Below are 14,530 nucleotides of genomic sequence, written 5' to 3' on the forward strand. Positions count from 1 at the left end.
ATGGAGGGGGGGTCTGTACTAATGGAGCGGGGGTCTGTACTAATGGATGGGGGGGTCTGTACTAATGGAGAGGGGGTCTGTCCTGGGGGGTCTGTACTAATGGAGGGGGGGTCTGTACTAATGCAGGGGTCTGTCCTGGGGGGTCTGTACTAATGGAGGGGTGGTTTGTCCTGTGAGGGTCTGTACTAATGGAGAGGGAGATCTGTCCTGGGGGGGTCTGTACTAATGGAGGGGGGTTACCTGGGGGGGATCTGTACTGAGTAAGGTCTGTACTGAGGGAGGGGTTTATTCTTAGTGCGGGTTCTGCACTGCCGGAGGGGGGTCTATATGTAGTGGAGGGAGGTCTGCACTGAGGGGCAACTATAGTTGGTGGAAGGGGGGTGACCCCAACCCTAGTAAAGCCAATGCAGCTGCGGGCTCTCCTTTCCCCCCTCTCCTTTTCCCCCTCTCCTTTTCCCCCTCCCTCTCCTTTCCCCCCTCCCTCTCCTCCTGCGTGCTGCTGTACTAGTGAGCGGTGCTGGCCAGCACAGCTGCCCACTATGTTTCTTCCCCCGCCTTCATATCAACCAGGGAGTAAACAGAATAGAAAAAGGAGCAGAGAAGAGGATTGTGGGACATATAGTCCCGAGGACTGGCAGCCCCACTGTAACACGGAAACTGCAGCTTACACAGCATGCTCAGCTGAATGGGAAAGAGAGAGAGAGCCAGGAGCCGGGAAAGCTTTCAGGGAAGTACACCCAGGACTCCAGAGGGAGAGGACAGTGCTGAGGGAACACCATCAGAGAGAGAACCCTGCTGCCCTGTGCCACCAGAGGGAAAGCCACACAGCCTAGCACCATCCCTGGCAGAGAAAGGAATGGAGTCATTGCAGGAATACAGATCGGGGTGATACCCAGCGGAGTCACCATGGGCAATTCAGAGTGAGCTGACTCCTGATCTGAGGAACCGTTGCTGTATCGCTGGGTCAGGTGAGAGGGCCGGTAGGCCATTATGTACTAATGTCCATAGGAACTGCAGTCTCTGACCATCTCTTGTAACATGTCTGCAGTCTCTGATCATCTCCTGTATCATGTCTGCAGTCTCTGACCATCTCCTGTATTATGTCTGCAGTCTCTAACCATCTCCTGTACTATGTCTGCAGTCTCTGATCATCTCCTGTATTATGTCTGCAGTCTCTGACCATCTCCTGTACTATGTCTGCAGTCTCTGACCATCTCCTGTATTATGTCTGCAGCCTCTGACCATCTCCTGTACTATGTCTGCAGCCTCTGACCATCTCCTGTACTATGTCTGCAGTCTCTGACCATCTCCTGTACTATGTCTGCAGTCTCTGACCATCTCCTGTACTATGTCTGCAGTCTCTGACCATCTCCTGTACTATGTCTGCAGTCTCTGGGCATCTCCTGTACTATGTCTGCAGTCTCTGGGCATCTCCTGTACTATGTCTGCAGTCTCTGGGCATCTCCTGTACTATGTCTGCAGTCTCTGGGCATCTCCTGTACTATGTCTGAAGTCTCTGACCATCTCCTGTATTATGTCTGCAGTCTCTGACCATCTCCTGTATTATGTCTGCAGTCTCTGACCATCTCCTGTATTATGTCTGCAATCTCTGACCACCTCCTGTACTATGTCTGCAGTCTCTGACCATCTCCTGTACTATGTCTGCAGTCTCTGACCATCTCCTGTACTATGTCTGCAGTCTCTGACCATCTCCTGTACTATGTCTGCAGTCTCTGACCATCTCCTGTACTATGTCTGCAGTCTCTGACCATCTCCTGTACTATGTCTGCAGTCTCTGGGCATCTCCTGTACTATGTCTGCAGTCTCTGGGCATCTCCTGTACTATGTCTGCAGTCTCTGGGCATCTCCTGTACTATGTCTGAAGTCTCTGGGCATCTCCTGTACTATGTCTGCAGTCTCTGACCATCTCCTGCACTATGTCTGCAGTCTCTGACCATCTCCTGTTCTATGATTGCAGTCTCTGACCATCTCCTGTTCTATGATTGCAGTCTCTGACTGTCTCTTGTATCATAACTACAGTCTCTGACCATCTCCTGTATCATGTCTGCAGTCTCTGACCATCTCCTGTACTATGTCTGCAGTCTCTGACCATCTCCTGTACTATGTCTGCAGTCTCTGATCATCTCTTGTATTATGTCTGCAGTCTCTGATCATCTCCTGTACTATGTCTGCAGTCTCTGACCATCTCCTGTAGTATGTCTGCAGTCTCTGATCATCTCCTGTATTATGTCTGCAGTCTCTGAACGTCTCCTGTACCATGATTGCAGTCTCTGTCCATCTCCTGTACTATGTCTGGGGGTTCTTTCTAACAGACTCTCTAACAGAAGCCCTCTCTGTGTGCATCAGAGAGACTCCCCTCCAGGTCTCATTAGTGTACGCTCTTCCTGTATTTTTTTTATTGTTAAAAGATCATGGGAGGATCCTAGGGTAACAAAGACGTCTTAGGGGAGCATCTCTGTGTTTGAGTCGTTGCCATAGAAACATTTGTAAAGGGGAGGAGTTGGTAAGATGACCACGCCCATGTGGGGGCGCCAGAAATATTTCTGCACCCAGGCGCCGGTGACCCTAGGATCGGCCCTGGTCCCACGCCTTTCCTTTTTTTAATTTGGGTGCGGGGTTCCCCTTAATATCCATACAAGACCCAAAGGGCCTGGTAATGGACTGGGGGTGGGGGTACCCATGCCATTTGTCTCACTGATTTTCATCCATATTACCGGGACCGGACATTACATTAAAACCGTAAGCAGTTTTAAATGACTTTTATTACTTTAAAAATGTCATTTTGTGCAGGGACTGTTCTAAGCACGGGAAACACGCGCCACTTTACAGGCATACTATAGACACCCCCCAGGTACGATATTTAAAGGAATATTTCACTTTGTTTTTTTTCACTTTAAGCATGATTAAAATCACTGCTCCGGAAAAAACGGCCGTTTTTAAAACTTTTTTTTGCATTGATACATGTCCCCTGGGGCAGGACCCGGGTCCCCAAACCCTTTTTAGGACAATACCATGCAAATTAGCCTTTAAAATTAGCACTTTTGATTTTGAACGTTCGAGTCCCATAGACTTCAATTGGGTTCTAACGTTTGTGCAAATTTTTGGTCCGTTCACAGGTTCTGGTGCGAACCGAATCAGGGGGTGTTCGGCTAATCCCTAGTGGTCAGTTATCAATCCTGTTGCCGTGAAACTGTCACCAACAACAGGATTGCTTTTGTGACGTAGGCTTAGACCCCTTTCAAACTGGGGCAGTTTTCAGGCATTTTAACACTAGAAATAACGCCTTGTAGAGTGCCTGAAAACTGCCTCCCCTGCCACTCCAATGTGAAAGCCTGAGTGCTTTCACACTGGGGTGGTGTGCTTGCAGGACATTAGAAAAAGTCCTGCAAGCAGTGTATACACCGCTCCCAGACCACCCCTGCCCATTGGAATGAATGGGCAGCGCTTCTGAAGTGGCTAAAAACCGCTTCGGAAGTGCCACAACATGGGCGCTTTTAACACTTTTTTTTACCCCTTCTTGGGGGTTAAAAGCAACCCACTACCGTCCAAATAGCGGCACCAAAGCACCGCTATAACATTGGTAAAGCGTCGCTAAAATGAGCGGCGGTTTACCGCTAATGCTCTGGCGGCTGCAGTGTGAAAGCAGCCTAAGTGTAACAATTATAGGAAAGGTGCGTGTCAGGGTTGGAGGGCCGCGTTAGTGTGAGGGATAGTGTTAAGGTTAGATGAAAGGTAAGGTTGGGGGTTACAGGGCAAGTTAGTGTTATGTCCTGTACACACAATCAGACATTCCGACAACAAAATCCATGGATTTTTTCCTGACGGATGTTGGCTCAAACTTGTCTTGCATACACACGGTCACACAAATCTTGTCAGAAATTCCGAACGTCAAGAATGTGGTGACGTACAACAGGTACGACGAGCTGAGAAAAATGAAGTTCAATAGCCAATGTGGCTCTTCTGCTTGATTCTGAGCATGCATGGAACTTTGTGCATAGGAATTGTGTACACACGATCAGAATTTACGACAACGGATATTGTTGTCGGAAAATTTGAGATCCAGATCTCAAATTTTCTATGACGGAAATTCCGATGGAAAATGTCCGATGGAGCCTACACACGGTCGGACAACAAGCTCCCATCGAACATTTTTCGTCGAAAAGTCCGACCGTGTGTACGGGGCATTAGTGTAGTGCAGTTATGCCGCGTACACACGATCGGACTTTTCGTCGGAAAAAGATATGACGGCTTTTCCGACGGGATTCTGCTCAAGTTTGCCTTGCATACACACGGTCATGCAAAAGTTCGCTGAACTTATGACCTTCAAGAATGCGGTGACGTGCAACACTACGACGAGCCGAGAAAATGAAGTTCAATGCTTCCGAGCATACGTCGAACTGTTTCCAAGCATGCGTAGGAATTTTGCGCGTCGGAATTGTCACAGACGATCGCATTTGCGGATAGGAACTTTTCCTGACGGAAAAATTAAGAACATGCTCTCAATCTTTTGCTGGCTGGAATTTGGCCAGCAAAATTCCAATGGAGCATACACACGGTCGCATTTTCCGACGAAAAACTCTCAACGGTCTTTTGCGGGCCGATCGTGTGTACACGGCATTAGTATGAGAGTTAATGTAAGGGTTACAGGGGACAGTGTGAGGGTTGATGTTAAAGTGGTTGTAAAGCCACTTTGTTATCTTCATACAATCCTCTGTATTCGATAAAGTTATGTTTCCCAGTTTATGTGCTTTATTAAAAAAATGACACTTTATACCTTATTTCAGAGCGCCGCACACGTGACCGCCCACCGCTCTCCTCACCTGATCTGACAACTACAGTGGGAGGGGTTGAGAATCCCCTGCTGAGGTCAGCCAGGAAAAGGGGAGGAGAGAAGGAGAGCAGCGAGCGGTCACGCGAACGCAGAGCGGCGCCCTAAAATAAGGTAGAAAAGTGGCATATTTTTTATAAAGAACATACACTGGGCAGATGACTTTACCAAACACAGGGGATTGTCTGAAAAATAATAAAGTTATTTTAGCAGACAAGGAGGAGGGGGAGAGGGGAGAGAGGAGAGACAGCGGGATGACAGAGGCATATAAACTGACCACAGTATCAGGAGCCATGATAAACGTGGTCAGTTTACAGGGGGGGGGGGCAGCACCAGGCAGGATCAGCCAGGTATTTCAGATGATAGAAAGGGGCAAGCACTGTTAAAGGGACGGTATCCTTTTTTTTTTTAGGGTAACAACTGCTATAAGGAGTTAGTGCAAAAGCTATTATAGAATGGTTTTTCAGTGCAGACTTGTGATCTGGCCCTAAATCATCAGTTGTAGAGGTCACATTTAGCAAACGTGCTTTGTTATTTGTCTGTTACTTTATTTGGATGCTTACAATACAGCCCCTTGTCCCTATTGGTAATTTTGCAATCCACAAATGGAGATTTGTCACACACAGCTCTCCTGCAAGTTTCAGGCGTACCTCATCAGAGACTTTCCATATTTCTTCATCGTTGTAGTTTCCATAAGGGTCCAGATTTTTTCTGATTGTCCCTGAGAAGATGAACACTTTCTGTGTGGGAACAAACATAAACACAATGAATTTCCAGCAATCCTTTTTTTTTACAAAACTCTATCAAACATATGAACAGGTATACAGGAGAGTGGATAAAACAAAACACTTTACTTCCTTATACAGCTTGTGTAAGTTTGAGCCAACATTTCATACAATAAACCGGACCGGTTTCCTCCTCGGCTTGAAAGGAAGTAATTGTTAAGTGCCCAGTTATAAATGGCATCCATTTATAAATTAATGGTGTGTCTTGCATAACTCTTTTCTTAAATAGGAGTCTTTCAGATTAATATTTATCATGATAGACATATCCAGCTTTCAGCCACTTACAGAAGAGCAACTTCACATGATCTCAGCTTTAGCTAAATTATTTTACTAGAATAAACATATTTATGTATAGAGAATAACCTCTGGTGTACATTAATTCATGCTCCAGTTCTTTATTGGAGTTATCCTATTTTAAAGTAGAATTCCAGCTAAAGCCTAACTAGTCTTAAAAATGTAATTTGTGCCCTCCTAACACCTATACTGTGTAAAAAAAAAATACTTACTTATTTTCAGCACGCTATGATCTGGTCATGTGATTTGGCTCCCCTTGTGTCAGCCAGCAGTGGTTGCAGTGGAGAGGGAGCACCGACAATGGCTGCACCATGAGATCCTATGGATGAAGCCATCCGTCTGCTTTCAGGCGCTCTCTCCATTCCCCTGCAGCTGTCACTGGCTGACACAGGGGATCCCATGACCAGGGCAGAGCGCGCTCAAAGTAGGTAAGTATACACATATTTTTTTAAACAGGTTAGTTAGTATAGAATTTAAGAGGGGGAGAGGGGGAAGGAGCATTTTTTAGACTAGCTATTATTATTACTATTATTATTATACAGGATTTATATAGTGCCAACTGTTTGTGCAGTGTTTTACAAAGGAAGGGCAGACAGTACAATCACAATACAATTCAATACAAGAGGAATCAGGGGGCCCTGATCATTAGAGCTTCCAATCTAAAAGGGAGGGCCAAGTGATGCAAAAGCTAATAACTATGTGAGAATGAGCTGATGGAGAAATTAAAATGTTATTTGTTAGGTGGAAGCGGGACAGGTTTCTCTAATGAAGATGTTTTTCAGGGATTTCCTAAAGGTGGATAGAGTTATGCCGCGTACACACGATCGGACTTTCCGACAACAAAACCGTGGATTTTTGTTCGAAGGATGCTGGCTCAAACTTGTCTTGCACACACACGGTCACACAAATGTTGGCCAAAAATTCCGAACGTGAGAACGCGGTGATGTACAAGACGTACGACCACCTGAGAAAAAGGAAGTTCAATAGCCAGTGCGGCTCCTTCTGCTTGATACCGAGCATGCGTGAACTTTTGTGTGACGGACTTGTGTACACGTGATTAGACTTTCCAACAACAAGTTTTGTTGGCGGAAAATTGGAGAACCTGCTATCAACTATTTGTTGGCAGAAATTCCGACAGCAAATGTTTGATGGAGCATACACACGGTCTGACTTTCCAACAACAAGCTCACATCATAAACATTTCACCTGATCCGACCGTGTGTACGCAGCATAAGGCTTTAAATGGAATTCTACTTCAAGGCTTTTTGCACACAAGACATCCAAAAGGCCGCTTTTACAGGCCTTTAAACATGCCTCTATGTTAGCCTATGTGTCCATTCACACATTGGGGTTTACAGGCATTTTTTAGAGGCAGAAAAAAAAACATCACTTCTGCATTCAGAAGAGCTGCACCTTCGCATTAATCGATCTTTCCTTCTACCCTTTTGTAAGTGTTTTTAACCCTTTGGGATATATAAAGTTCTTACTTCTGCACTTAGAGGCGCCTTTTTTTCTGTTTATTTCATTTCTAGAGTCTGCTTTCCTCTTCAAGTGCTGCCTTAAGTGTATGAAGACTCCTTTCCATTTCTACATTGACTGATATTTGATTGGTCCTGTTTCTCAGAGCACCCTTACACACACTTTTATCTGGACCTTCGCATTAATACATTCTATTGGCCAGAATAAATTATTATTCTAGCCCATAAAATGCAATAATGCCAAGTGTGTGAATGCGCATAAACACACATGCAAGACACGGCTTTAGGTGTGTCCCCCCCCCCATGGAGCAAACGAATCTAGGGGAGGAAAAAACAATCTGTGTGAATGAAGTCTAAAGATAAACTCAAGGCTGGAAAAAAAATCTATTGCTCATTAAAGTCGTTCTAAAAGCATGAGGTTTTTTTTTACCTTATTGCATTCTCCACATAAACTAAAAAACCTTCCATTATCAGCTCCCCCCCAGATACTTACCTGGGTCCTATCTTGATCCAGTGCTACTCTCTCTCCCTCTCTCTCACAGGCAGCAGAGGAAGCCATTGGCTCCTGCTGTTGTCAATCAAATCCTGTGAGGATTTCTTAATTGAACCCAGCAGCATTTCAATTTCACTCCCCAAAACTAGGCTGATCATAGGAAACTTTTAAAGTGCATCTTGAAATCATATGAAAGAAATGATCTCACCATTTTCCAAATAGATTACATTTTTCAAGGTGAGACATCATCACTGTTCTTCCAACATGAGAAATGACATACAGTATATACATTTACATTCAACCATAAAGAAAATTGTGCTACACGTTCATGTTAATGATTCATAATTGAAAACACTCTGATCAAGGGGAAGGTGAAAACAGAGATTTCATACTTTGTTGGAATAAATGAAACTGGTTCTAAAACAAATAAGGCAAGAATCACTGCTGAGAATGGATTTAATCTGACCTGAGAGTTATTTCACAGCATGATACTTGCACAGAGACATGCAGTCAACTAAGGACATTTTTATAAAGCTAATATTAGTAATATATGGTATGAAACAACAACACAGTTCATATTATATAATATATACATATATATCTTATCTACATGATAAGAGCATACAGATGATCTGCTTTCCAAGCTTATAGCCGAGTTCCACCCAAAAGTGGAACTTCCACTTATCTGATCCCCCCCCCCTCCGGTGCCACATTTGGCAGCATTCCGGGGGGGGAGCGGATACCTGTTTATTACAGGTAACCTATCCCCACTTCCAGGAGACCGGGCCGGGGCGAATTACGTCAGCAGCTCGGCCAACCCTCCTCCTCCCTCCCCTTCTGCCGGGCCAGTGAGGGAGCACAGTGCGTTTCACGCTATGGTTGCTACCTGTCCAGGATTCACCCAGACAGTCCGGGTTTTGAATTATGTGTCTGGGTTTCAGACCACCTGAATTCCGGACACAATATTCAGAATGGACTGTGGCTCCCCAATTAACCAAGTACCACAACCACCAAGTGTATAGGTGTGCACATAAACCCCATCCCCTTACACAGACAGGAGAGGAGAAAGGGCTTGATCTGCTCCTCCTCCTCCCACCTCTACCCCTCTGTCTGCCCACCCACAATCCAATCCCCAGCATTCTGGGCCTCAGCAAAGGGATGTGTGGGCTGGAAGTTTAAAGCTCAGCAACCGGCAGATACATCATGAAAGAAAGGTGTCGATGCCTGAGCCTTCATCCTTGGGTGAGTGAGCTCACCATCCAATGTCTGTGACTGAACTCTCCCTCCTCCCTTCCTTCTCTCTCCAAACAAGTAAGTACACTAAGGTAAAGGGGACTCAGATGTAAGGGGTGCCCTGTGGACTCTGGTGTAAGGAGGGCCTTGGGAACCCTAATTTAAGGGGGAATGCTGGGAACTCTAATGTAAGTGGAAGGTTTGGTGAGCAGAAACACCCTTACATCAGAGTACCCCTTTAAAAAGAAAATTTTGCAGTGCGTGGCTAAAGTGTTCGGGTTTGGTTTGAAGAAAAGGTGGCAACCCTATTTCGCACATGCGCAGTAGGGACCTGGCCGTGAAGCCGAAAAGCTACACTGCCGGGTTCCCTTACCCACATTGGTGACTGCAGCACCTGACTAGCTGATGGAAACATCAGCTGTGGTGCCGACATTGCTGGACTCCAGGACAGGTAAGTATCCTAATATTAAAAGTCAGCAGCTACAGTATGTGTAGCTGCTGATTTTTTATTTTTAAAGGGGCGGGCTGAATTCTGCTTTAACATGTTGCTAAACCCAGGACCATGATTTCACTACACCTAGTCTCCCACAGTACACAGAACATGAAAATGCAATAGTTTTAGTGAATATAAACTGCTAAATACCTTTTCTCATCAGCAATTAGAAAAGTCTTGTGACTTGATTCAGTGTCTGCTTAAAACTTGTAAGAGCAGTTTTCATTCTCCCATGATTGTCCTATGAGGATACGGGACCCCTGACCCTCTGTCTGGACAGTGCTGATTGGCCCTGTGCTGATCACATGCAATCTCCCAAAAAAAAAAAAAAAACCTCTCTAGCAATACACACCAAACTGAGTATGTACAGCCCATTCCCTAATGCTCTGCTCTATCAGGAGATTAATTGTAGTCAGTGGAAGAAGAGGAGGATCAGAGAGACAGGATCAAACAGCCTTTACACACAATGCAGGGGATTAACCCCTTAGGTTCCACAGTGAGTATAACAAGCATGCTTTACTATATATACAGACTTATTTTACTGTTGTGGGTTTAGTAACACTTTAAGGCTAGCCATGCAAACTCACAGGCTAAATAGCATGGATAGAGAATCTGCATTTTCAGCTATTTTATTCAAGCAGCTGGTTTAATACCCAATCAGTGACAGCATCTGAAACGACGCAGTATCTCCGAAAACTGTTTTTTTTTTTTTTGTAGCAAAGGAAAGAGGAGTATGTGTAGCTAGGCAGGGCATCAGGCAGGCATGTACTGGCCATTGGGACTACAGGGAGTTTCCCGGTGGGCCGATGGCTCAGTGGGCCGGTTTCAGTGAAAGCCTGTCAAAGTAATGGTTTTCTTGGTTCGCCCTCAACTTCACGCAGTGATGTGAGAAAAACGAGAAAAATACAGAGGAGAATAAGTGAAATAATAAAAGAGGTTAGTGAGGACTCCTTATGTTCTGCTACTTTTTTTTTTATGTTTTTTTGCACAATTGCATATAGTTTATATACTGTTTTTGTGCTTGTTTGCACAATTAAAGTGGTCTGGTCTGGATGAAGTCCAGGGCCAAATTTTTATCCCAGTCCAGCCCTGGCATCAGGTGATGTAGACGAAATCTACAGGTTCATCTACTTCAGAATGAGAGACAATATGACTAAGGAAATATTTTATATATTGCTAAGTTTCTGACTTAAGTATCCAAACAACATCTTGCATTATCTTCAGCTGCTGAATAAGTTCCAGAATAGTGGTTGCAGATTAAGAGAGAACAGGAGAGTTTGTATAATAGTGTTTGCTCTTAATGATGTTTAAAGTAATCTAATGAAAGGGCTATTCTGTTTTGTGCAACACAACATAAAAGAATATAAACCGAGCAAACCAGTCTTAAGTACAAGGCTGAGAGTATTTACCCATCTAGGATCAAGAAAGGTTATGTTTAAAGCTAAACTCTAGGAAAACTGCTAAATAGACCGGTGTAAAAATATTAATATAAAATAGCTGTTTTACCTGCAAAGGGATTCTGTATTTCTGTCCAACTTATCAGGTGTGGTTCTCACACAGAATGCAGGGGTCAGGACTGTATGACACACAGGGCAGGGGCCAGTAGTATGCAATGCAGAGAGTGCAGGGGTCAGAAGTACATAACCCAAGGGCTATGTACACAGTGTACAGAGTACAACCAAACATTACCCCCTTCTCTCAGTACAAATCCCCTCCCCAAACACGTTTGGCACAGTACAGATCTCCCACAACATCCCACATTCCCCACCCAATACAGATTTTCCCCACAGTCCTAAAACCCTGAACATAGTCCCCAACTTCAAGCCCACCACCTCAGTACAGATCCCTCCATAACAGCCACCCCACTCATCCCAGCCCAACCCCTCAGTACAGACCTCCCTCCCAGCCGCTTATCAGTATAGACTCCAGTACAAACCCCCTCCTTAGTACAGACACCCAGGCAATGATGGGCTTTCCACTGACCACCAAGTCAGAGGTATTTTTTGCTTGTACTGACCATCAACACAGGGGCAATTGTTTTCCTACTATCCACCAACACAGAGGTATTTGTCTACTCCAACTATAACCGCTGATGCATGGTGGGCATTTCTTACTCTCACTGTCCACTTTTTACACCTACTGGGCACAAGCCCATTAACAATCTGAACAGCAGTAAACTGACCAATTGTTTGAAAAGTTTAAGGACTTCTAGACTATATTCCAGATATACAAAAGTATAGCTTTGTCTTTAAAAAAAAATTGGGGGGGGGGGGGGGTGGCTTTTAAGGAAGAAAACAAGTATATAGTAAAAACGATAATAAAACCAAATACAATAATAAAAATGATGTATGTATTATGAAAAAAAAAGTATATAGCTTCCTTTCAAATAACATTATTTATTTATTTTTTGAAACTGCAGCTAAGGAAAAACTTGACTGCTACTTTATTCTCTAGTCTGCAGAAGAAAAATGAAACATTCTTAGTTCTATTAATGAGTCCTATTGCCTCACTGATATATTAATCAGACAGTTAGTTATAGTTTGTTAATATTTAAAGAACTGCATAATGAACTCATGGATACAAATTATTTGCAGCTAAATCTTGCACCAGTCCTTTTCGATGCTAACAAACAACATGCTGTTTATTTAGGAAAATCTATTCCATAATATACGTTTTCCTGTTGTGTAGGCAGATGAATCGACCTTGTTTTATTTACACTAAAATCTTTACGCAAAGACAAAAACACTGTAGCATTCCGTTTAGTCATTTAAAAGCATGTTGGAATTTTTTTCTCATAAGTGTAACCTACTGTAGGTGCAAGTTCATTGGATATCTGGACAAAGCCTAGGACTGTGCTCATGAATAAATGTTGTAATTTTAGATAATGTGTGCTTAAAAATAACAGTTTCCTAGTATAAAAATATTGTGAATAATAGAAAACCACCATCAATTAATGTAGCTTGTAATATCAAAAAAGTATGCTTTTAGATTGTAAGCTCTAATGAGCAGGACCCTCTGATTCCTCCTGTATTGAATTGTATCTGTACTGTCTGCCCCCATGTTGTAAAGCACTGCATAAAGTGTTGGTGCTATATAAATCCTGTATTATAATAATAATTACGTCACCAATTAGATGGTGTAGATTACTATTTATGGCCCCATTAAACCTTTGTGAGAGTTATGTAATATGGTTTCATATGTTGAATTGTATTGCATTAGGGCAGCCCATTCAACTGAAGGAACTCTCAACACACCTTAAAAAAACATACCTGTACTAAACAACTGAATTGTGTACTATAGTGTAGGTGTATTTGTTTTTTCTTTATTTTTGCAGGGGGATGCCAACAAATCCCTAAGCAAACAATATATAACAAACACTTTCAATGGTACATGTGCTCCTGCTCCCCTGACAATGCTGACATGGCAAAATGCATTGGGAAGAGCTTGACTAATGACGTCATCAAGTCCGCCAAGTGGTGGAGGCGTGACGTTCTCTCTGCTGTGCTGATTTAACATACTTTTGTAAGTACCTGCCTTTTTATAATAAATGGTCATTGGGGCTTCATTCACACCTGGGCATTTATGGGCAGAATCAATGCGATTCTGCTCACGATCCCAAAACGCTGTGCAAAAATGACAAATCACACAACGCTTGTTCAGTTGGCATTCATTTTTAATGGCACCTAAACGCGGGTGCAATTTTGCCACAATTCTGCCGTTATTCTCGCGCGATAAATCGCCTTCGCTCAACTCGCATCGTGATTTATAGTGTGTCAATCGTTACAGAAATGTGGCAAGGTCAAACCCCTGTTTAGGTGCCACTGAAAATGAATGGCACCTGCACAAACGTTGTGCGATTTGTAATTTTTGCACAGCGTTTTAGGATTGCTGGGCGGAATCGCCTACAATCGCAAATGCCCAGGTGTAAATGGAGCCTTTATGACCATCTGAGAAGAGGCTCCTAACTTTCTGCGATGGGGGGCACAAGGTGGTTATCTATTCATTCTAAGGTGCATCACTGGTGGAAGGTTAAAGATTTCTTTACCTTGGTTGCTTGATTTATGAACTTTTCATTTGGAAAATGTGTTATGTGTTAATATGTGTTAACTACTGAATTACTGGACACTATTGTTTGCACTTTCAGTCATGGTGTTTGATTCATTTTTATTTATACATTCTTGTTGTTATGTGTTTGTTTGTATGTGTAGATGAACACTTATTTTGGGTATATGCATAATCTATTATCTAGTATTCAGATGTGGGTGTAGCACCCTCTAGTGTGTGCTACTAGAGTTGAGAGTAGGTAAAACATATTTCTGGCCAGGAATAACCTGAGTCACTGAATTGGGTCAGGGTTACTAGAGGCCAGGGCTGAATGACTTATCCTGGCAGCTCTCTGGTGCCTCCCCCTGGTGTCTGGAAGGTTGGAGAACCGTCTAGAACTAGAGGGCTGGGGTTAGGAGCAGCTGCCATGATTATTTATGAGGCCTCAGCCAATCCCCAGAAGTGGGCAGGCAGGAGAACGAGACAACCCCATAAATAGACATGGGCAATTTCAGTAGGGGAGTCAGTGGAAGATGGAGAAGCAATGCTGAAGAGAGGCTGTCAGTAGCCTTTGAGGGACCCCTTACCAGGGGGGGTTCTACCTCAGACCGGGTGCTCAGGAAAGTTGGCCTGGAAGGATCCTAACACAGGAGGAAATGCAATAATTCATGTCAGAGAGGCAACAAGAAGGAGCAAGGAGAGACAGTGAGTAGATCAGCAGGGACAGACAAGGGGAAAGACTGTAGCAGGCCTCTGTTGAAGACTGTGTAGTGCCAAGTCTTCATCTAACCTTGCCCTGGGAGGTCTTCATGTGTGTGAGCCAGTCGGGCAGGACTGGGGCAGAAAGTCAGTCAGGAGGAC

At 43.9% G+C, this 14,530-nt stretch overlaps 1 protein-coding gene across 1 annotated transcript in view; it reads right to left on the reverse strand.

Annotated features, from left to right (window-relative positions):
- The window catches only part of CFTR (CF transmembrane conductance regulator), a 239,940-nt gene that overhangs the window by 18,369 nt on the left and 207,041 nt on the right, over positions 1–14,530 (reverse strand). Inside the window, exon 24 of the mRNA XM_073619828.1 lies at positions 5,500–5,589. Within this exon, the coding sequence (XP_073475929.1) occupies positions 5,500–5,589 (90 nt within the window). The remainder of the gene's footprint in view (positions 1–5,499; positions 5,590–14,530) is intronic.

This window comes from Aquarana catesbeiana, linkage group LG03 (genome assembly GCF_042186555.1).
Source record: "Aquarana catesbeiana isolate 2022-GZ linkage group LG03, ASM4218655v1, whole genome shotgun sequence".
Lineage (NCBI taxonomy): Eukaryota > Metazoa > Chordata > Amphibia > Anura > Ranidae > Aquarana > Aquarana catesbeiana.